Source organism: Cannabis sativa, chromosome 3, assembly GCF_029168945.1.
Source record: "Cannabis sativa cultivar Pink pepper isolate KNU-18-1 chromosome 3, ASM2916894v1, whole genome shotgun sequence".
Taxonomy (NCBI): Eukaryota; Viridiplantae; Streptophyta; class Magnoliopsida; order Rosales; family Cannabaceae; genus Cannabis; species Cannabis sativa.
The window spans coordinates 50,710,613-50,733,926 of record NC_083603.1 but is presented as its reverse complement, the minus strand read 5'-3'; the positions used below and the strand labels follow the sequence as shown (position 1 = coordinate 50,733,926).

The 23,314-nt window shown below is 35.3% G+C and overlaps 3 protein-coding genes and 1 long non-coding RNA gene across 12 annotated transcripts; 2 read left to right on the top strand and 2 right to left on the bottom strand.

Annotated features, from left to right (window-relative positions):
- Nucleotides 1–3,792: 3,792 nt before the first annotated feature.
- On the top strand, nt 3,793–6,956 carry LOC115708795 (rac-like GTP-binding protein ARAC8). Of its 2 annotated transcripts, XM_030636813.2 has the most exons (8): nt 3,796–4,098; nt 4,492–4,579; nt 4,749–4,858; nt 4,964–5,027; nt 5,575–5,639; nt 5,738–5,803; nt 6,396–6,493; nt 6,665–6,956. In XM_030636813.2, exons 1-8 carry the CDS (start codon nt 3,994–3,996, stop codon nt 6,702–6,704), a joined length of 636 nt encoding a protein of 211 aa, XP_030492673.1. In that variant the 5' UTR covers nt 3,796–3,993; the 3' UTR covers nt 6,705–6,956. The 2 variants fall into 2 exon arrangements, with proteins under 2 accessions (XP_060968042.1, XP_030492673.1); XM_061112059.1 differs by having other exon boundaries at nt 3,793–4,098; nt 6,396–6,740.
- LOC133035789 (uncharacterized) lies at nt 4,130–6,408 on the bottom strand. Its single transcript, XR_009686884.1, has 2 exons — nt 6,272–6,408; nt 4,130–6,201 (listed from the first exon to the last, which is right to left on the bottom strand). It is a non-coding gene; the product is annotated as an uncharacterized LOC133035789 (long non-coding RNA).
- Nucleotides 6,957–7,353: 397 nt separating the features above from the next.
- Nucleotides 7,354–15,784, bottom strand: LOC115708792 (uncharacterized). Of its 4 annotated transcripts, none has more exons than XM_030636807.2 (6): nt 15,579–15,784; nt 15,174–15,418; nt 13,204–13,575; nt 10,444–13,114; nt 8,640–10,269; nt 7,354–7,974 (listed from the first exon to the last, which is right to left on the bottom strand). In XM_030636807.2, the coding sequence occupies exons 2-5, from the start codon at nt 15,294–15,296 to the stop codon at nt 8,675–8,677; spliced, it is 4,761 nt and encodes a 1,586-aa protein (XP_030492667.2). In that variant the 5' UTR covers nt 15,297–15,418; nt 15,579–15,784; the 3' UTR covers nt 7,354–7,974; nt 8,640–8,674. The 4 variants fall into 4 exon arrangements, with proteins under 4 accessions (XP_030492667.2, XP_060968041.1, XP_030492664.2 ...); XM_061112058.1 differs by having other exon boundaries at nt 15,174–15,333; nt 15,579–15,728; XM_030636804.2 differs by having other exon boundaries at nt 8,640–13,114; nt 15,579–15,728.
- A 96-nt stretch (nt 15,785–15,880) lies between these two features.
- Nucleotides 15,881–18,837, top strand: LOC115708794 (uncharacterized). 5 transcript variants are annotated; one of them, XM_030636808.2, is made up of 8 exons: nt 15,881–16,012; nt 16,145–16,230; nt 16,975–17,077; nt 17,246–17,359; nt 17,661–17,939; nt 18,064–18,177; nt 18,330–18,402; nt 18,483–18,837. In XM_030636808.2, exons 3-8 carry the CDS (start codon nt 17,015–17,017, stop codon nt 18,518–18,520), a joined length of 681 nt encoding a protein of 226 aa, XP_030492668.1. In that variant the 5' UTR covers nt 15,881–16,012; nt 16,145–16,230; nt 16,975–17,014; the 3' UTR covers nt 18,521–18,837. The 5 variants fall into 5 exon arrangements, with proteins under 5 accessions (XP_030492668.1, XP_030492670.1, XP_030492672.1 ...); XM_030636810.2 differs by having other exon boundaries at nt 16,967–17,077; XM_030636809.2 differs by having other exon boundaries at nt 15,895–16,031.
- The last annotated feature ends 4,477 nt before the right edge of the window (nt 18,838–23,314 follow it).

Here is a 23,314-nt window from a genome sequence, read left to right as displayed (position 1 = left end):
GTGGTATCATTCATAGAGTCTCTTGTCCTCACTCCCATGAACAAAATGGGGTTGTGGAAAGAAAGCATAGACATATAGTAGAGTCTGGTTTGACTCTATTAGCTCATGCCTCTATGCCACTCAAATATTGGGATGAGGCATATCGAACCTCTGTCTATCTTATCAATAGAATGCCCACCAAAGTGCTCAATAATTTCACTCCTCATGAAACCTTATTTCTTACCAAACCTGATTACTCAGCACTTAAAACCTTTGGGTGTCTATGTTTCCCCAACCTACGACCCTATAACAAAAATAAAATGCATTATAGGTCCACTCCTTGCATTTTCTTAGGTTATAGTCTCACACAAAAAGGTTATAAGTGTCTAGCCAAGGATGGTCGAATCTATATGTCTAGGGATGTTTTATTCAATGAAACAACATTTCCATATCAAAAACCTGCTGCTGTCCCACAAAATCCCTCTCTGTCTGCAGTGTCTACACCTGTAGCTCCACCAATATCATCCTCACCACCTGTCCTATCCTCACACATACATCCCTCTGACTCATCTCCTCATTCACCATCCCATTCTCTATCATCTTTTCCATCCACCAACATCCCAGTTCCCACATCTGCACCATCAGAGTCATCTCCCAACTCCCTTGTTCAGTGTCAACCTGAACCCTTACAGGTCTCACAAACCAGAGCCAACATACCTGATCACCATGTCCCTGTTGTGAACCAGCATCCTATGCAAACTAGAGCCAAAGCTGGGATTCGAAAACCCAAAGTTCTCACTGCCTCCTTTGTTCCTGCCACAGTAAAAACTGCTCTCCAAGATCCCAAGTGGAACAAGGCAATGAACACAGAATACTATGCCCTCAAAAAGAACAATACCTGGATTCTAGTAAGATTACCTCCAGGCAGTCAATGCATAGGCTGCAAATGGGTTTTTCGAGTCAAGGAAAATGAAGATGGCAGCCAAACTCAATACAAAGCAAGACTTGTGGCTAAAGGGTTTCATCAACAAAGTGGATTTGACTTTAATGAAACCTTTAGTCCTGTTGTAAAGCCTGAAACAATTCGAGTTCTCCTCACTGTGGCTGTCACTAAAGGGTGGACACTTAGACAACTTGATTTCAACAATGCTTTTCTCAATGGTGATTTGGAAGAAGAAGTTTACATGTGTCAACCTCCAGGTTTCATTGATTCTGACCATCCAGAGTTTGTGTGTAAACTTCAAAAAGCTTTATATGGCTTAAAACAAGCTCCAAGAGCTTGGTTTGCCAAATTGTCATCTGCTCTACTTAGTTTGGGATTCACTCATGCAAAATCTGACACCTCTCTCTTTATCAGAAATCAGTCCCAACATACAACATACCTACTTGTCTATGTTGATGACATTATTGTCATTGGAAGTCATGCTAAAGAGGTATCTACTCTTATCTCTAATCTCAGCTCTCTATTTGCCCTAAAGGATCTTGGAAACCTTCATTATTTTCTTGGTGTTCAGATTACAAAGACAGATAATGGTCTGCATTTATGCCAAACTAAGTACATCCAAGATTTATTAAACAGAACCAAAATGCAGGGAGCTAAGTCTAGCAATACACCTATGACTAGTGGCCTTAAACTCTCTCATTTTGGAAGTGATCATGTTCTTGATTCCACTCTATACCGATCAGTTGTAGGAGCCTTGCAGTATGCCACAATTACCAGGCCCGATATTGCCTTTTCAGTAAATAAAGTCTCTCAATTCATGCAAAATCCCTTGGAGTCCCACTGGATAGCAGTTAAAAGAATTCTACGATATCTGGCTGGTACTTTAGATTATGGTCTTCACCTACAACGATCTACCAACTACGACATCACTGCCTTCTGTGATGCGGATTGGGCATCCGATCCTGATGACCGGCGATCTACCACGGGTTACTGTGTTCTCTTTGGCAACAATCTTGTTGCTTGGAAATCTAAAAAGCAACAGACAATATCACGGTCCTCTACAGAGGCAGAATTTCGTAGCTTAGCTGCTGTTGTAACAGAAATAACATGGCTTCAGTCCCTTCTCACTGAACTTCGCATCTCTTTGTCTACACCTCCTACTGTGTGGTGTGACAACTTGAGCACAGTCATGTTAGCTGCCAATCCTATTCTTCATGCGCGTACCAAGCATATCGAAATAGATCTCTATTTCGTAAGAGACAAAGTCATGCAACAACAACTTCAAGTTAATCATGTCCCTGCTCAGGATCAACTTGCAGATTCACTCACCAAGGCCATCTCTAGCAATCGGTTTCCCTTTCTTCGAGACAAACTTAGTGTGGTTTCTCAATCCACACTCAGTTTGAGGGGGGCTGTTGAAGAATAGGATTAGTTGTGTCTGTTATAATCAGTTTTTCTGTTACAGTTGTTAGTTTGCTTTCTGTTATTTCTTAACTAATTCTGTAACTAATTCCTTTACTGTTTTCAGTTGTATATATATGTACATACTCAGTAATGTTTCAATCTAATGAGAAGGACTCTTCTTCATTCAAGTCATCTTTGTTTCCTTCTCATTTCTCTCTGTTCTTTACTTTCAAACACTCTCACATTCTTCAATCCAAAAAATTTAAGAAAAGTTAGCATTATAATTTTTCATAATATTTTAGTTAATTTTCGTGCTTAAAAATGTAAATTGATTTTTTTTTTATGACAATCTTTGTTACAGTCACAATATTATTTTTGTAAAATTTTTAAATAATTTATAATATTAAAAATAAATTTAAATTTTTTTAAACATACTTAATAAATTAGAATATAAACTCTATTTTTAATACAATAAATTATTTACAAATTTAAAGAATAATATTAAAACCAGAACAAATACTGCTATAAAAATAATTGAAAAAAATTATTCCAACATATCATTTTAAGCACATAAGAATTTGTAATTAGCCATCTTCAAATTTTAAATAATAAATTATTTATTTCTAAATATAATCTTTCATCCGGAAAAGAAATGGGAGAATTTGATTGAAATCACAGGACAGACCTTTTTATTTATTTGTCTAAAATAAGATATAAGCTTAGTTTTTCAAATAATTTTTTTTTTACGTTAATAATAATAAAGTTATTAATAGCTGCACTTAAATATTCAATAAAGTTTTTTGATATAATACTAAATTTAATTAATATTTTTTTGTAGGTAATTCTTTTTATTAATATTAGTATATTACACTAATCTAAGGAATTTAATAGAGAAATGTTTCTATAATAAAAATAGTTTGGTCTTGAATATTTTTTGTTTTCCTAAATTAATCTGGTAGATACATTTGATTCAGAAAAATATGTGAGTAACTTGTCTTCTTTTTTTTTTTTTTTTAATGAGTCTCTCAATTGATATGTTTCCACAAATTAAATTTAATTTGTGTTTCTTCTATTATCTATGTGTTAGTAAAAGTTAAAATATTTTTGCCATAGAAAAACTGATTTTGTATTTTAACTGCTTTTATTAGCAAAGATCTTACATTATTACTATAAATATATAATAAATTTGATATTTTTACCACATATAATAATACCTTATATAATAAGAACATTAATAAACATAAATATAGATTATTTAGCATATCTTTAATAAAAATTAAATTACTATTAGTTAAAAATATTTATGTTTTCATCCATCTTACAGTGCCAAATATATCATTTATGCTAAATTTAGAGAATTTAATACTACAAAAAAAAAAGTATTTTAGAGAATTTAATTGAAATCACATGACAAACCCCAATTCTTTTTTCCTAAAAAAAAAATATATATATTTTTAAATACTAATAAAAGAAAAGAAAAGAAACAGCTATAGAAGGAGTGAATGAGTGAGAATCATGTGACGAGCCAAGCCAGTCCATACTCCATGTCTGTGTCTATTAATCAAAATCAAAAGCCATAAACTTTGTGTAAATCGCAAGAAATCCCCTTTTTGTTTCAGTTTTTGCGTCTGAGACTGAGACACTGTCTATTTCTTGGTTTGGTTTCCATGGCTTCTACTGCTTCAAGGTTCATCAAATGTGTGACAGTAGGAGATGGAGCCGTAGGGAAGACCTGCATGCTTATTTGCTACACAAGTAACAAATTCCCCACTGTATGTTCTTTCTTCTTCACAAAGATCCATCTGGGTCTCTCTGTTTTGACTTCTTTTTTTTTTTGCTTTATTGTATTTTATTTTACTGGTACGCATCTGGGTTTTTGCAGCTTTTTCGTGTTTTCCAAGATTTTACTACTCTTTTTTCTCTCTCTTTCTCTCCACCCAAATGGGTTCCTTTCATGAGTTTTTGGGTTATATCATTTGTTCCCTGCAGTACCTTAAATCACCTTAGCTTCATCTGATTTTGTTTAAACTATAGTGTTTCTTTTGCTTCTTCTTCTTTTAATAAAGCATAAACAGGGAAACTCGTTTTCATTGCCAATTGCTGTTCTTATATTCATGTTGTTGACTTGTTCAATCCCATATCGTTGACTTAATCTGTTTTTGTAGGATTATATACCCACTGTGTTCGATAACTTCAGTGCTAATGTAGTAGTTGAAGCCACCACTGTAAACTTAGGCCTCTGGGATACAGCTGGTACAGTATGCTTACCTTCTATGACTAAATATTCTAGTAATCTTATATGAATTAAAAGCTATAACTAACTATGCCTTAAAAGTTTCCATATTATCATGTTTGGCTTATGATAAGTTGGAAAACGTTTTGCTGTTTTGATTTTATGTCCCCTTTTTTGTTTGTTTCACAGGACAAGAGGATTACAATCGGTTAAGGCCATTGAGCTATAGGGGAGCAGATGTCTTCGTCTTAGCTTTCTCATTAGTTAGTCGTGCTAGCTATGAGAATGTACTGAAGAAGGTGAGTTTTTTCTTGTAAAATTCATGTTTTTAGTATGTTTTATTTTATGTTTTGCTCTTTGTAAATATGCTTATTGATGGTGTTTAAAATCATTCTCTTTGTTAGTGGATCCCTGAACTTCAGCACTTCTCACCTGGAGTCCCTGTGGTACTTGTCGGAACGAAATTAGGTGAGCAAAGAAGCTTTAACCAATATAAGTTTTCATGGCAGTGCCAATAAACCAATCTTTTTCCTATGAATTTGTTTTCTCAAATAATAGGTTTGATGCTAATACTTGCAACCAGTTCCTTGAGTAGGTTAATGCATACTAGTTTCGAAACTTTTTGAATCTGTTTAGAAGAATGAACTCTGGTTTGAATGCCTCAAATCCAAACTGTCACCATTTCCTTTCTAAAATGAACCTATTATATATAATCTGAATGTTAAGGTTGAAAAGAAGAAAATGAAAAACAAAAAGGTTTGGGAAAGGTCAAGCACCATCAAGCAAATCCTTTACTTTAGTGCATGTTCTTCTTACTATGTTAAAAGCCCAAATCCTGTCAGTGCAGGATATCCAAACCAGAAATTATCTCCATTAGTTTTTCCTCTCAAGTTTGAAATTGTCTCCTATTAGTTATTTGCTCTCATGCTTAAAAATTGACCCAATAAGATATGGTTAGTCTTAGGTTTGATATGGGAACACAGTACTCTCATTTCCTCTTTCTTTCAAGAAACAGATCTCCGAGAGGATAAGCACTATTTGTCAGACCATCCAGGATTGGTGCCTGTGACTACTGCACAAGTGTGATTTCTATTCTCAGAAGTTTGTTATTTTCTCTAGCATAGTTGGATTTGCTTACTTTATTTACACAACTGGTTTTCTCATTGTTTTTTTCCTAGGGTGAGGAGCTGCGGAAACAGATAGGGGCCGCATATTACATAGAATGTAGCTCAAAAACTCAGCAGGTATGTGTGTGTTGCTTTTAGTCGTAAAAAAATTACTTGTTCCCATGGTTGCAAACTAACCCTTTTTAATATTATTGCATCACATACGTTGAATTAATTTTGCAAAGTTTTATAGAAGTTGATTACAGAAATGATAGAATTTCCTTTAAATAGCACAGCAATTGGTTCCATTCAGTGCATGAATTTCCAAGTTCATTTTAAATCAGTAGGAATTTCATCACAATGTGGGAGAATAGACACTTTTACTGTGAAAGCAATTCGGAACAACTTAATCCGTGGTATATTTTGAGATAATAAACATTTATTTACACTATCATATACAAATTGAACCAAAATAGGAAATAAACGAATCGGTAATCAACGATAAAGAATAACATTCTTTCCATTTAAGAAATAAACTTAATTGATGATGAATGTCATATTTATGATCACACACACCTACAATCATATTCACTTTTCCGTATAAACATAATAGCCTTCCCCCTCTCTCTCTCTCTCTCTCTCCCTTGCCTCTGTACAAGATATGGAATTTCCTTTTTCCTTACTTTTTGGATCTTAATTTTGTAAATGACCCATGTGAATGCAATTGCAGAACGTGAAAGCCGTTTTTGATGCAGCAATCAGAGTTGTCATAAAGCCACCACAAAAGCAGAAAGAGAAGAAGAAAAAGCAACGTAGAGGATGCCTAATGTATGTATTTTCTTTCTTCTACATTCTGTTGTTTAGTTATACAAGATCGTTTGTATACGTGTATTATGATTATCAAAGTAGATTAATTAGTAGCATGATCTATCTATTTTAGAATTTTGCTTTGGTTTTGTTTTGCTGAGTGTAATACTATCCCATTGTGTTGGAATGCAGAAATATACTATGTGGGAGGAAATTCGTTTGTCTCAAATGAAAGATGTATCATCATCACAGCTCTTGCTTGCCAAAACGTGACTTTTATCGTCCATGACCAACCCAGCTTTCATTTTTATTCTATTATTTTTAAGCTCATATCAAGAAAAACAGAACTTTGGAAAAATTAGTATATTTTTGTAGACACTAACTTATAATTTGCATATACTATATACTAGTCCACTGTAAAGAATGAGGCTAAAAGCCCTCTGTCCTCTCATTGAAGTTAATTTCAGCTTATTGAGCACAACAACACTATAAGAGGGAGCTTCGTACCTATTGCAAATGAAAATAAGTATATAATTCATCTACAATTAGAACATACACAGATGACACAGACTAGATTATCATTAGCACATTACTATACTATTCGCCATTTGGCCTCCTATTAAACCAAGGCAAGAACCTATTCCTTGTGTTGCCAAAAAAACACTCCCTCAAATACACAACTTTACAAGTTATCATCCTACAAGCACAAGTGATATTTAAACTTTCATAATTTGACAAGACGTTTTTATATGATGATAATCCAATCTCTGTATCACAAACAACCAAAAGATCCAAAAGGGTTTCTATAGAATAGAAGTAACTTAAAGCATATTTCCCAGAATCAATCATCTCCTGGAGTGCTACCACAGAAACAATCAGCATCAGCAAACACCAACTTAAGGTGTGGATTCAAGCATAAATAAAATACAGATCAAAACTACAGATTAGTCCGTATTTGAGGTTACCATTAGAAAAGAAAGAATACAACAGAACACTGCACGGTCAAGAAAAGCTAGGAGCCAAAATTTGACCGCCATTCTGCTTTATATATATATAAATATCTATATTTATATGATACTAAGAGAATAAATTAACAAAACACATACAGATGGGTGTTTTTCTTTTGGGTAAAGATATTTAAACAATCCAACCTCCATTATTGGCAGGGTTGAGAATGGACATACTTTTGGCTCCAATTGTATATTAAGTTGAAGCATTAAAACCAGTATGAGCACCAATCTTGAGATTCCTAGGAAATAGTGTATGTGTGCGAACAGTTAAATATCTACAAAAGGGACACTGATCTGCAGCCACCCATAACAAATTTAAGGAACAACAGCTTGTCGACCCAAACAAATTCCCTTCAGATACAATTGATACAGCAAAGAGGTGGGGGTCAAAGACTAGGAACAACATGAAATAACTCACTTACCACCCATCCCCAAGAAGCACACAAGTTAGATGATGACCTCAGGGGTTAGCAAATGCTCATCCTCAAATCACTGAAAAATAAAAGATTCAAGTACATCAACCAGTAATTAAAAGATCTAAAGGGGAAGTGTTAAATTATGACGAAAGACTAAACAGGCCAAATATAAGATGAAAAACCTTTGGATGTACAAGAAAGAGGAGAATGCGCATGATTCAGCAATATTAAAAAAAAAAAAAAAAAAAAAAAAAAAAAAAAAAACCCTGCAGTTGAGTTCAAAATAAAATATATCAACCAGAGTAGAAAGAAAGAAAAGAAATTTTCCTTATTTGCTAATACATGTCAACAGAAATAATAAATTGTTGAATGGTCTTGACTTCTCTCATTTATTTCCTACTAAAATTCCCTTTTCAGTCCCACATTCTTCCTATCCACAAAAATCTATGTTGAATCTAGGGCCAAACAAGGAGTACTATGTATTCATTCCCCTTTCCAGAATTTACAATCACAGAAAGGCTACAAGTCAATTGTAATCATCAGAATCAACCAATAACAAAAAAAGCAGTCCTGTGGTGGGCTGTGCTAAAGAAAATTCCAATCAAGGAGAAACAGTAAAGAAAGCTTCGTATGATTATATTATTTGACTAAAGACAATTTCAAGAGGTTGACAGCTGATTCAATAAAATATTAAATCAACAGCCTTGCACACTGCAGTAAGAATTACATTTAGCAACTTACAAGTTTCTTGTCACCAGAATCACTAACACACGATCCTACTGCTGCCATGACGATTGCTTGAAGCCATCCCACCCTCCGTCGGGCTCCTTCCTCTTCAAAGTGCCACCTGGCATCTGGAACATCCTCATTTGCTCATCCAATAGGTGTTGCGAACTGGCAACCGACAGTTGCTTTGGCGCAAGATGAAAAGATTCATCTCTAGCCTCCATTTCTGGGCCTCCAGGCCCTGCATTAAGATCTAAACCCTGCCTTCCCCATTTTCTACTGCTCTCACCACTACTATTATTGCTACCATCCGGGAGACTAATAACAAAAGGCCTTGGGTAGTTGGAAGAAACCGCACTGGCATTGGTTCCCAAAAATTGTGGATGAGCAGCAGGGAAGCAAACCCTTCCGCCAGAAGATGACTCCAAGAACGTACTTGGACCTCCAGTGAAAGCGCTTGGGGGCATCGAGTAACTGGTTCCATATGAAAAGACTGGATATTGAAAAGAGGTAGAAGGAAAAGGCACTGCTGGTGAAGCTGACAGAACAGAACCTCGATAAACATCTGGAGTAAACGAATTGCCACCACTGGGGGGACCAACCATCCTCTGTGGCCCACCAGCTGCAACAATAGGGAAAGGCTGCTCCCCTCTATCAGAAATAACAGATGGGATGGAAACAGCTGAGTAAGAGTTGTTCCCCGGATGAAACCATGATGAGAAGTTCCCAACTTCCATATTGTTCATCCTAAAACCAGAAACGGGTGGTTGGGATAGAGCCCTACTCTTGGCTAGTTGACTAAAATGTGTTGGTACAGAACTCATCTCATCCACTGCAGGCCCATCATTCAAATCAAAATCCCTCCGAACACCTACATCACCATCTAAAATACCTCTAGATGAAGAACTGATTACCAAACTTGGAATCTCTGTTCGACGACTATTGTTGATTGTGAAACTGCCCATATCTAAAGTCTCATCAGCCTGGTTCAAATCAAGATCAAGTCCTCCTGAACTGCGAAAAGGTGTTGCACTTGTAGATTGATCACAAGTCCGACCACTTTTACTCATTGCATTGGATGCAGAACTTGTTTCATGGGCAGAACACCGAGATGTCATATCCTCTAGAAGTCTTTCATCCGGTACATTCAAGTCAATATCGAGAGGAGGGCGTCCTTGCTTCCCACCAGTGGATTCAGGATGTGAGATGTTCACAGCACCAAAAGGCATATCTACAACCTTTCTTGGTTCCGCTGGACGAAAGGCACTTGTAGCTGCTGAACCCTTCCAACCAAGCTCCCCTTTGCTCCGTAATAGGTCCTCAGGTGGAAGAAAGGGACCTTTTGCAGCAGCTGTCACCGTTACTGAAGCAGGAAGGGAACTAGATACAGAAGAAACTGGAAAAGGAAATGGGCTATTCAGATGACCAGAAGGTGAACATCCAGGTGCTGAGATTTTTACCTCTCCAATTTTACCATCGTCAGCATTAAATCCTTCATTCAAATCAAACTCCACCTTTGCATCTGTACCTATCCCCCCAACAGCAGAGATAGAAGAAGCATCGACTGCACATTTTGATGCACACTCCCCAGCTTCATTGGTTTCCATACCAGTCAACTTGGAATCCGTGGACTTCAGAAGTTGTTCTGCATCATGCACATCACAAGCAGATGAACACTTGTTAGAAACCTGCTCGACAGCAACACTTTGTTCAACCTCTTTACTTTTGAAGTCATGCGTCAAAGAGTTGCTACTTTGTTGAGTTACACTACAACTTAGGCCACCTACAACCTGGTTCTCTGAGGTTATTAGAGAATTACCTTCTGGTTCATTTCTTTGATTTTCAGACTTATTAACTTGATTCCTAATAACCACCTTATCAGGCTTCTCAGTCTTTACTTCACGGGCCTTTTCTGAAACCATTTTTTTTCCAGAATCAGATGGCAATAGATCTTCACAAGCTGCTTTTACAGGGTCAGATTGCATAACTAAGACGTGCAGCTTTTTATCTGTCTTTATTATACTTTCTTCTTCTTCATGCTGAAGGTTCACAGACAATCCTCCTAGATGTTCTGTCTTGACTTCATTCACTATGCCTCCTGTGATCTTATTTTCATTTAACAAAGAATCACTTGCATTGGGTTTAACATCTAAAATGTCCTCAGTATTTACTTCCCTTTCAATTGGTTTCCCTTGAGTTGGTTTGCCTCCTTCCCTGTCTGTAGCTTTCTCACTTGTCAACGAAGCAGAGATCACAGGTGAAGTTAAACTGACATCATTACACTTTCTTTTGCTTTCTTCAATGACTTCAGCTTGCAGAAAATCCTTACTGGGAGATTCTACAAGTCCGGTGTGCTCGGATGTAGGTTTATGGACAGACAGAAACACAGTTTTATCTTCTTTATCCTTAGCCACAACATTATCAGATTCACCAGCATGCTTCCCATTCTCATTATTAGCAACACCAGTGGACATGCATTTGTTTTGTCCAAGCTCCCCTTCTGCTAAATTTTTTACCTTTACATCATTGCCTGTAGAGGAGGGTTCAACTGAATTGTTTCTCTGAGGTGAAGCAATTGGAGAAACCAAATCAGATTTGGACATCTCTCTAGCAGCAACGCTGGCAAGCAGGTTCATACCAAGATCATCAGCAACAGACATAGATCCATTACCTGCAGAATACTTTACACAGCTTTCAACTAAAGCATTCAAGGAACTACAGGAAGGTTCTTGCAGATTCCCAGATTTATGCTCATTTCCAGATGATGAGGATGCAGTTTTTGGAACTTCTGAAACCTTCTTTGTTTCATCAACAGTCCTACAGCGTTCTTCGTCAGTCATAGCAGCGGGTGATCCATCGCCTTCATCAGAAGCAGTAAGCACATCTTTAAAATCATTACTCTGCCAGGACTCAGCATTTACATCTGAAGCAACATTAGCTCTATAAGCATCGGTTTTGTCCTTAAAGTCGGGATCAAATTCATCGGGCTTTTCTGAGATCACAGGAGAAGAAGCTCTGCTACTCCTGATTGAAGGGTCTTCAAATGAACCTCCACTGCTTTGTGCAGGACTGCGACCACGATTTGGAATCTTCACTATTAGTTTATGAGTATTCCCGTCAACAATAGTCCTCTCAAGCTTGTCACTAGTCAATCCAGAATTTGATGATTTGTCTAAAATTGGGTTCTTATGCAATGAAGAACTTTTGCTAGACCCAGTTTCCTTTTGGTTCCCTGTAAGAGAGCCTTGAAATCCATTTATTGATTTACGAGGTCGTGAAGAGCCACCAGACACCTTATTCGCATTCATTGAACCAGCACTAGAGCTTCTTGCATCATCCTTCCCAGAAACAACTCCAGCTCTGTTATGGTCATTAGAGCACGATTGGCTGTTGTTGTGAGATTGACTAGAACTGCTGCTCTTCTCATCTCTAGTGGCTGTCAAAGGAACATCAGACATGCCACCGCTGGCATTTCGAAAATGACCATCTTTTATATTGTTACCAGTTGATACAGGCGATGGAATTGATTTGACAGACCCTGGAGAGGCAGAAGCAGACCTAGTAGTACTCTCACCATGGACTAGCTTAACTGAAACAGATTTGGAAGCAGAAACCTGTGCAACTGAGCTCTTTACAGCAACATCAGACGGTCCACTTGAATGTCTGTTTCCAACTTCAGGTAGACGTGATGATCTCCCAGCCCAGGAGACAGCGTGATTTGAGCCAGACTTAACATCATGGATATTCATTTCAGCTTCAACCCGTTTCTTCCATGTATCCACCAGACTTCTGGATTTCTTTTGGATTTCTGAGTTTTTATGAGAGCGCAAATGATTCACAGACTTTCCAATGTTACATGTTTTTAAAGCATCAAGATTCACAGGCAGCTTATCAAGTGCACGAAGTAAAACCAAGAGAAACTCCTCAATTACTTTATCACCATCCTTCGATCCAATACTATCACCAATCTTCCCCTTATGAATTTCCTGGAGCCACTCATCAAATACAGGCAAACCACGCAGCTCCACAAATCTGCTAAGGCAATCAAATTTATCTGTGGCTGCTACAGCTCCAGCAAGCATTGACCGACCAGCCAAATCTATTTTCTTATCATTTCTATCAGGAAGCATAAGCTGCACCAATTTTTCAACTCCTTCATTATCAACAAGCCCTCCTTTGTCAGTTATCTTGGATATCTCAAATTTTAAAAAACTCTCCTGTCTACAGTTACCAGAATCCCCATCCTCTGTTTTTGCAAAGCGTTCCCGTTTCAAAGGTTCAGAGCCCTGCTCTATTCGCTCTCTCTTCTTCCCCTTGACTTGAGATGAAAAGGAAGACAAACTGTTCTGGTTACTCTCTGAGCCAGCTTTTAACTGTGAAGTTGAAGTTGGACCATTTGATGGCTTTGGAGATCGACCACCTGACTGCACTGTTGCATGCATTACTACTCTTGTTTTATATAACAACTGATCTACTTCTTCCTGTCGTTCCTGCCAAAAATAAAGAGCATTACTTACAATCAAAAGATTCCTATCTATGAGAAAAAAGCAAGAAAAAAGAAAGACTGCCCTAAGCTTACATTAATATAATCTTGATCCGTTAGCCACCATAAACACTTGTTTGTGATGTCATAAAGCCTTCGGCACACAAAAGACGAAATACCAGTTGGAAGTTCAACACCTTTAGGAAGGAATGCAACTTTACATGGATGGAGTAACGACGCAGCAGGAATCTCATCCTTATGAAAGGAATAGAAAATTTCATTCGGTGCAGCATCCAATAGGATGCCTTTACCAAGCTTTACTTCAGCAGGACGATAAAGCCAATTTACACCTAATTTCAACTTATTATCTTTGCCTGTTGATACCCAACGAATTATTCCAATGAAAGGAGGTGAATCTTGTGGGGGCTTAAACAGAGCACAGTCACCAACCGTGATCTTCCGTCCGTCCTATGGAGAAAATCAGAAACAAATCAATATTATGAGAAAGAGAACATGTAAAGGTATAAACCCATAATAATACAAAATGCACAAATTCCCCTCCCCTTCCTAATAAATAATACAAAATGCACAGATTCCCCTCCCTCCCAAATATCTAGAATATTCAACAATAGTGTATTGTGCTGCTTTCAGCAGTAGCATGTAATCGTGAAGAATCCCTGCTTTTCAACATCAATAGATGTTTTACAGCTTCTGGCCATAATGTATGCAATAAATTTTTATCCTATTCTTTCAATCACACTTATTTGTAAAACTGAGGATTGACCTATACATTACTGGTAAATCTACAGCTCAACGTATATAAAATGTGGGGAAGTTAATTTCTATTTCATTATTGCTATGCTATTAATATTATTTGTTAATAATATATGGGAAGATACATGCTGTATTACCACATTTTCCATAATCAGTCTCCCTTATAGTCTCTCTATTAACTCAATATCTCAATAGACTGACTAAATAAAATGCTATGACATGGATTAAAGCCACCATTTTTATGTTAAACACCTAGTAGGAAAAAGAAGAATTTAGCTTATAAATCATTCCTCACATTTTACATTTTATAGGCACGTCAACCTACCCCTCATCCTCACCATCACCTTTGGATTATTTTTTTAAAAAAAAAAATAATAATTAAAAGGCCAAGTAAAACATCAAGACAAAGCATTTAGTGAGGAAAAAAAGTGTTTTTTGCCCATTTAGAACAAAATTACCATATACATCCGTGTAAAAAAACTAAAGTAGCGCCTAAAGCATTAAGGTGGCCTTGAATGTAAAGCATAAGAATAAAAATAAAAACAGGAATAGAAATGGAATAAAATTTAAAATAGATAACAAAAAATTGATAAAAAAATCATTACATTTTTTCTCGTGTTACTTTGAAATAGTATTTCCTCCCATTTCAAAATGGAATAGTCATGAAGAATTATATTGGAATGATATTTCAATGCTTTAAAATATAACCAAACAAAAGAATAGAATGAAAGTACTTCCTTTCCATTCCATTCCATCAGCATTTGGTTTGAAAGAATGAAAAAATAGGAATAGAAATAAAATAAAATAAAATTTAAAATACATACAAAAAATTGATAAAAAAAATAATTAAATTTTTTCTCATATTACATTGGAATGGACTTTTCTTCCATTTCAAAATGGAAGTCATTCCACCAAAATAATAGAGAGGGCATTCTATTGGAATAAAATGCAACCAAACAAGAGAATAAAATTAAAATTGTTTTCTTTCTATTCCATTTCATTACCTCCAACCAAACATCAACTAAGAGTTTTACAATCAATTTAGCTGTTCGCCATCACACCTACAATTCGCCCATAATTCGCTAATTGATCCCATTTCCCAATTTGCATAACAGCACACTTAAAAAAATGGTGTTAATTTTCTTGACTTAAGCTAAAAACAGATTCTAAACACACAATCCAGAGAATTCTCATCCGTAAAACAATGAGAAGACCAGGAATCAGATCAAAATGTAGAAAGCGAAATCCCCGAAACCCAGATAATAAATGGAGATGAAAAAAAATATTCAAACCTTGTACAGCGAATTGGGTGAAGATGAAAACGACGAAGAAGAACGATCGACTGCAACTACACGCGTAGGGACTGTCCACATGTGCCGACTCCGTTTCCTCTCTTCACCTTCCCTCCCATGCATAGCCTTGCATTTTCCCCAACTTCAGCCTCGATCCCACCTATAATCCCAACGAGTACCATCAATCCTCCGCCCCTTTAATTACACACCCGCCCCAAATTCACCAATTCGCACTCAGCAAAACCCTAGATCGACCATACCAACAATAGTAATAATAATCAGCCAAAAACGAGTAAAAACTAAACAAACAAACAAAAAAAAAAAAAAACCTAATCCCCAAAACAAATTCGAATCAAAAGAAAAGGAAAAAAGAAAACCCTAAATTGACGCCACACGAATTCCTACCATTAACGGGTTGTTCTCGTCTCCGCCGAATAATCAATCAAATCTAATCTACGCGCGGATCCAACAAAGCAATACCAATCGAGAGGTCCAGATTTCGGGCCACCTTTCGATCCAAGAGTGTTTAGAGTGAGAAAACGAGAAAATTTAGTGAGAGAGAGAGAGAGACAAAATTTAAAATATAAATAAATAAATAAATAAAATATATATTTATAGAGAGAGAGAGAGAGAGAGAGCTAAACGGCAAAAAAGGAAAAGGTGTAGTTGGTACATAAAACCCGCCCGTATCCGCTCATCTAAAACTGCCCATTAAAAAACCCAAGCCATAGATTCGGGTCCGAACCATACCCGATTCAAAGACGATAACCCTAAAAGACAGACAGACAGCCTCTGCCGGCTCATCTCTTCTTCTCCTCTCTCCATAGATTTGCTCTCAGGTCTCAATCCCATCTCACTGTAATGCAATTTTTAATAATCTCACTTTCATATTTATAATGTTTAGATTTAATTAACTAACACTAAAACTCTCTTTCTTTATCATCGTCTTCTCCTCTTCTTCCTCAATCAAGGTCAATCCTGAAGCCTCCACTCCAATTTACTCGCTCCGTGGCCTCGACAACTTCAAGTTCTTCTCATTGTCTTTCTACTGGTACTGGTAAGAGTACTCTGTCTTCAAGCTCTCCTCCCTCATTGTCTTTTTATTTCTCAACACCTTATTGTCTTTTTACTCTATTCTCTTCTTTTTTGGGGACAAATTTGCTGGATTTGCTGGTAATTAAAGTTTACTGCAATTTTTCTAGAATTTTTAATTGCGTGGGTACTGATTTTGCGACCCTTTTATGTTGTAAAGTTATTTGTTTTTTTTTTTGGAAAAAAAATAATAATAATTTGTTTATATATGTGTAAGTATTTTTATGGGTTTGCAGGTTGAAATCATAATATACAAGAATATTATCTTATGTTTGATGAACAAAGAAACTATACAATGTGTTGTTATCTCTCTCTCTCTCTCTCTCTCTCTCTCTCTCTCTCTCTCTCTCTCTCTCTCTCTCTCTCTCTCTCTCTTAATTAGTGTAGTTTCTGCTTGTATTATGTCATTGTTTTCTCAATTTTGGATGTACCTGCAAAAGTGCAAATGCAAATACAAGCATAGATTTCAACACAAATACAGTTTGCCTTGCCACCCTCGTTTTTTATGCTATTGTAAGAATTGTTTGAGCTGAATTTACACGATTTTATTTAATCTTACAGTTTGCTTGTCAGCCTTTTTGCTAAAAAAATGTTCTTGGAAGAATTGTTTGAGTTGAATTTACATTAGTTTCTTAATTACTTTTATTTGGCATTTTTTTTACAAGTACCCTCATAACATAACTTCTCTCTGTTAATTCCTGTGAAATAGAAACTCGCAGCTGTTTGAGTACACCACGAAATTGTATAATATGGCGATCGAGACCGATGGAACAAATGGCTCTCTTATTTTGCTGAAGCAAGGAGCTGAAGCTGTGAGTAGTAAATTGATGAAAATTCTTATAGTTTGTTTAAAGAACTATGTAAAATGAGATCCAAATACATGTCATGATGCTTGGCTTCTTTTCACACGTTTAGTGAATATTAACACTGGCAATTTTCTCTTTTTATGCTTCTGAACGTACCCTTCTGGCTGTTTGCAGAGAATTTTTGAATCAGCTTTTGTGGGAAGGAGGTCGATTATCAAGGAACGCTTTTCAAAGAAGTATAGGCATCCATCTTTGGATTTAAAACTTACTCTCAAGCGCTTGAATGCAGTTTGTTTCTTTTTCTTGTCTCTCTCTTATTATTCTCAGTGTACTACTCTCTTTCGTGCTGTTGATGTCTGCATACATGTAGTTATTGACTTTTGACTTTTAAATACTCATTTTGAAATTATTCTCTAATAGTTCTTACAGTACACATTTCGAAACCAAGTTTATGGTTTTCTTAAAACAACATTCATTTGTTTGTTCTAGCTGCTGCTTAGTGAAAAAATTAACAACTCAAATGTCAGATTCGAAAATCTGTCATTGGAAACTAACTTTATTAAATTGATGTGCACATATGTTTGTGTAGGAAGCTAGGTGCATGACAAAGGCACGCCGACTTGGGGTCTATACACCAGTATTGTTTTTTGTGGACCCCGTTTTACATACCCTCACATTTGAATATGTGGAGGGTCCTTCAGTAAAGGATGTATTCCTTGAATTTGGAGCACATGGTATCCGAAAAGAACAGATGGACGATATTGCGAAGCAAATCGGCGAGGCAATTGCCAAACTGCATGATGGTGGCTTGATTCATGGTGATTTAACCACATCAAACATGTTAGTCAAAGATGCTACCAATCAACTGGTGAGTTTCTTGATAGGCAACTGCCAAGCTCGAATTGTTTGATTATTAATTCGAGCAGACACAGAGATTTCTTATTCGTTCCTCAATTGTTATTGTACTATAAGCTCGAATTTCTTTTTGATAGGTGCTCATTGATTTTGGTTTGAGCTTCACATCAACACTTCCAGAAGACAAAGCTGTTGATCTATACGTATTAGAGAGAGCTTTGCTCTCTATGCATTCTTCGTGTGGGAATGTGGTAAGCCCTGGCTGTTGAAGTATTATTGCTAAACTACTTTTATTTATTTTTCTAATTAAAAAAACATAAGTTTATATAACTAAATAATTTGAAAAATCTAGTGGTTTTTTTTCCATTACTAGTATAGTGAAAAAATGCAAAAAAATCTGTAGATGGATCAGATACTTGCTGCGTATAGGAAGTCCTCAAAGCAGTGGTCATCAACATTGAATAAGTTAGCTCAAGGTATGATTTTGATTCTTTGACTATTAAATTTTCAGTTCCCACTTTATTGGTTTCCTTTACTAATCTACGACTTTATATAGTGAGACAGCGAGGTCGAAAGCGCACCATGGTTGGATGAGAAGCTCGAAAACCATCTCATGTATGTGGTTTGCTATTTACAAAATCTGATGTTCAAGTCCCCTCTAGAACACTTACATAGCAATTGCTGTAGTTTTTTAGTCCCCGAAAATTGTAGGATTAGGTGGGTATTAGGCGAAGAACTTAGTTAAAAAATGAAGAAGCTATCTCATGCATGTTAGGGTAAGAATTATATATTATGTCTCTGCTGGTTGATGGTTCCTGTATTGTTACATCATCTTGAATTTTTCACGAGAGGTTTGCAAATCAATTTGGTTATTCTATTATTATTATTATATGTTTGGCATATGTTCTTAATCCGTGTATATTGTGGATCATAATAGGAAGTAATGTGTTGTATTACAAGTTTGAGAGTATATTGCAATAGCAGAACACTACTTAAGAAAAATCTCATCTAATGTGCTTTAAAAATTGATTTTGATTTTGGAGATTTCGAACTTGGGACCTTTTCTTTGTGACATTGGAGGGAGAATTAGCCTATGTTTATATAGTTGGGGACTAATTGATGAGAATAATATTGTATTTGTTGTAATGAAAACATTATCATAGCTTTTTTCTTCCTAACTTTGAGAGTTGTTTTTCAGGCTTTTTTGTAGCAAAAATTCCCAATTGATGTTTTTGACCCTTTTTTTTAGTAGCAAAAATACTTATGTGGCATATTTTGTTTATTTTCTTAAGTAGTGTACTAATGTAACACTGATGTAATGTTAATATAGCACGACTTGAGAGTCTAGATATAAAATGTATTTATACAAGTTTAATGACAAATTTAAAAATATGTACAGTTTGTAAGTTCAATACTAATAAACTTAATTTCGGCTAGTTTTAGTTAAATAGATTTTTGCACTGCAACCATTTTATATGATTGTTGTAGTTTGGGAGATTTTTGCCACACAAAAAATTAAATAATTAAATAATTGAGGGACAAAACAAAACTCTATAATTTTAGTAATGAATTGAGAAAAAAAAAATCATGTCTATTTTTTTTTTAAGGAAATTGAGGGACAAAAAAAACTCTACAATTGTAGTAATGAAGTGAGAAAATTATTTGTCTATTTTCTTTTTTATTTTAGGGAAAATAGTTTGCTATTATAAATTAAAGGTGTGAATCATTTATTATAAGAGTATATAGGTGGAGGAATATTCTCCAATCAAAAATAAGTTTCATCTATCCCTAGAGCATATTTAGCAAAATTGTGAGCAATCATATTAGTTGTATGCTTGATATAAACAACAATCACACTAGAGAAAAATGATAGAATACTAAAATATCCATAATTAAATCCTTAAGAGAAGATTTGCTGAAAAAGAAGAAATTGCAAAAAAAAAAAAAAAAAAAAGGATCTCAAAGCATTTGAAACCATTAAGGCATTTGTCTCAATTTGTGTGATTGGCAATTGTATTTGAAGGACCCAATTCAAACTATGAAACATTACTTTCGCTTTCATTTCATGTGATGCAAAATTACTAATAGTGGACTTTGAGAGGGTAGCTATTATTTGACCATACTCATCTCGAACCACAACTCCAACTCTAATAATATTATGATTTGCATCCAAAGTTGTATCGACATTTCATTTAAGGTCACCCATAGTCGGTAGCTTCCATGGCACGGGCACATGGATTGGGGGAGATAGCCTCAGAGTAGGACTTGCTGCAGGATGGTATTTAACTTTTGCAGCTCAAAAGAAGTGATGGAAAAAGAGGCAAGCACCCTTGCAAGCTTAGTAGCTTGCCCATGAATCACACGGTTTTTCTCTATCCATATACACCAGAGAGTACAAATGATTTGCTCCATCTCAGCCTTTGAATACACAATAGAGAAGTGAACCAAATAATCACCCTTATGCATAGAGAAGATTTGTCCTAATCAAAAACTAACTAAGATGAACACCAAACGGACAGGGCATATTTGCACCCAAAAAGTGCATGTCTTATTGATTTCCCAAGCCATGTTGCAGATCGATCATGTATATTGGTAATGGTTTTCCTCCTAATCAATGAAGTAGCTACTACAAGTGCATCATGAAAAAAACACCATACAAAGATTTTTTTTGTGGAAATTGAGGAGACTAGAAGAAATTCCACCAGTACGAGTACGACGCCAAAGAGGAAGTCGAAGATTGATCAACTTCTTCTGTAGATGGCGGTAGTTTTATGATGCCAAATAAGTTTGTCTTCGCTTGATAAAAAACTCAATGGAACTATTAAAATTTTATCTACATCCAGAACTGAATAATATATATTGAGTAGGGTAACATCCCATTGTCGTTCCTCTGTAATGAGATTTGCTACTATTTCATTTGGAGGTCTTGTATAATAAGTTGGAAGAAAAGAATTGTGGCCTGGAATCCAAGGGTCTGAACCACATTTGACCTGCCTATCTTTACCAATTTTTTAGCGTAGAATAACGGAAAATTATAAGGAAAATAACGTTTCTTTAACAGTCTACTAAGAGGAGAGTGTGAATTTTTCAAGAATCTCCAACTTTATTTAGCTAGCAATGCTTGCTTAAAATGCACAAAAGAACGAAAACTCATACTGCCATCTGATTTGGTTTTGCAAAGCAAGTGCAGTGTATTTTCGAGCCAATCTCATTGAAATCTCACCAAAAGTTAGACATTATAGAATAAAAAAAAACCTAAATTTATTAAGTTAAATATAAGTAAAAGTTTATACACGAACAAAATTAAAAAATGCAACTACTCTTTATTTGTTTATTGAAATGGTATAGATTAATTCAATTATAATATATACAATAGTTTTACTTCTGCACAGATGCAACCCCGTGATTAGAGATGGAAATTTATATCGCGGGGATGGATAATCGCAGAGACCAGCCCCTAATGGTGTGGGGATTGCCGGCTTGGCAGTTAATGAGGCGGTAGTGGGAAACAATTTCAATACCCGAAGCCAGATGGGGCCGGTGTTAGAGATTTTATTACAATAGAAATAAATCAAGACATTACAACTCTATTGCAAAATAATACAATGACCAATAAAGAAATTAAATAAATATTACGAAACATATACTACACTACATATATATGTATTTATATGTATATTGATATATATATATATATAAGAAATGTAGAATAAGAAGAATACGTATAAAAATACTCACTCTCAACCTTGAGTGTAGATTAGCGGGGATCACCAAGACTTGAATAAGGTATTACACTTTTATCCAAAAATTTATTTCTCCTATCTCTAAGCACTAAGGTAACTCTCTAAGAAATAGCTTTGAAAATTATCAAGCCTTTTAGGATTCCTTGCAAAGTGCTTTGTTGATAGAAACTTGATTCATCTCATTATGAGCACCTTATACCTCTTTATATAGTGTTTAGGATATTACCATTTGAAATTTAAGCTCATAACCCCCATGGATGTTATGGACTCAAATGTAACAAATACGCACACCATAACTCCTATAGCATTAAGAATTTCAAATTAAGATGTGTAATACCTTTTTACACGCTTAATATTAGTGATAGTTATGGAGGTTACTCATAGTAACAAGTAACTCCCCCATATGTTACAAAATGGTGACAACTAATATATATTGTCATATGTTACATATTATTAGTTTATTACACATATTTAGTCTATATATTATACTATTTATAAATAATATAACAATCCCTCACAAGATTAAATACTGTCTCTTTAGTAACAAATTTGTAACTTTTGTAATATTTATTTAATCAATCAAAATGTAATATTTCCCTACTTTGATTGACTAAATACACACTATTATAGAAGTCTTGCTTAGGTGCATTAGGTAAAATATCTTTCGACTTGAATTTTACCTTAGTGTAGTTACCACAAAATTTGATGAAATTTCAGTTTTCGTAGCATTGAACCACTATTTCTTTAGTACAAACTGGTGATAACACATACACCCTTGCTAATGCTCACTTGAGACCGCATGTCTTGCTTTTGCACTGTTAATTACCATGTGCAAAATTCCAATTCATGGATGCTTTAGAGAATAACTCCTAATTCTCATAAGAGGCGGCTCCACCTCTAGCCCATATAGATAGAGTTTTAGTGTCTCACAACTCTTTAGACACTTCTTAAGCTTAAGTAAGTTTTCTTAGGCTTAAGCTCCATTAAAAAATCTTTTGATTTTAACCCTCAATTTTCACCACATATACTCATCCATAGATGGGACAATTGAGTATCAAATTCACTCTATTGACTTGTTATTACCTATTGAACTTAATACTAGATTTTTACTAGTGTTAAGATAGGTTACCATCAATGAGCAAAATACTAAGGGAGTTTAGGTCTCACCTCTCAAAAATTCATGCTTTAATCTCATACGGAGATTAAGCGATTTGTTATAACCTCTCACTATTGATTCCATGTGAATCATGCATGCCAAAATATAGTGTTCACTTTGTGACTACTTTTCTCCTTAAGTACTTAAGCTTGCTGTGTATTTGTGAAATTTGTTAACTCTGATATGTATATGTGAAATCAGTTAACTTTGATATGATTGTCAGACCATTGCTAACTCATTGCTGTAACAACTGGAGCATACCCAGGAGAAATTAACCACCCAAATCTATTTTCTAAAATCTGAAATTTCCACAACTTTAATCACTTTTGGCATCTTAATTTTAGTTTATCTAACTTAAAATATTATTTCTAAACTTCAAAATTAAGAATAAGAATTCTTCTTTTGATTTGGTTATGTTCTTTTATTTTATTTTATTTTAAGTTTTTGAGTTGTTCTTAGTTGATATTGCATTATTTAGTATAAAAGTCC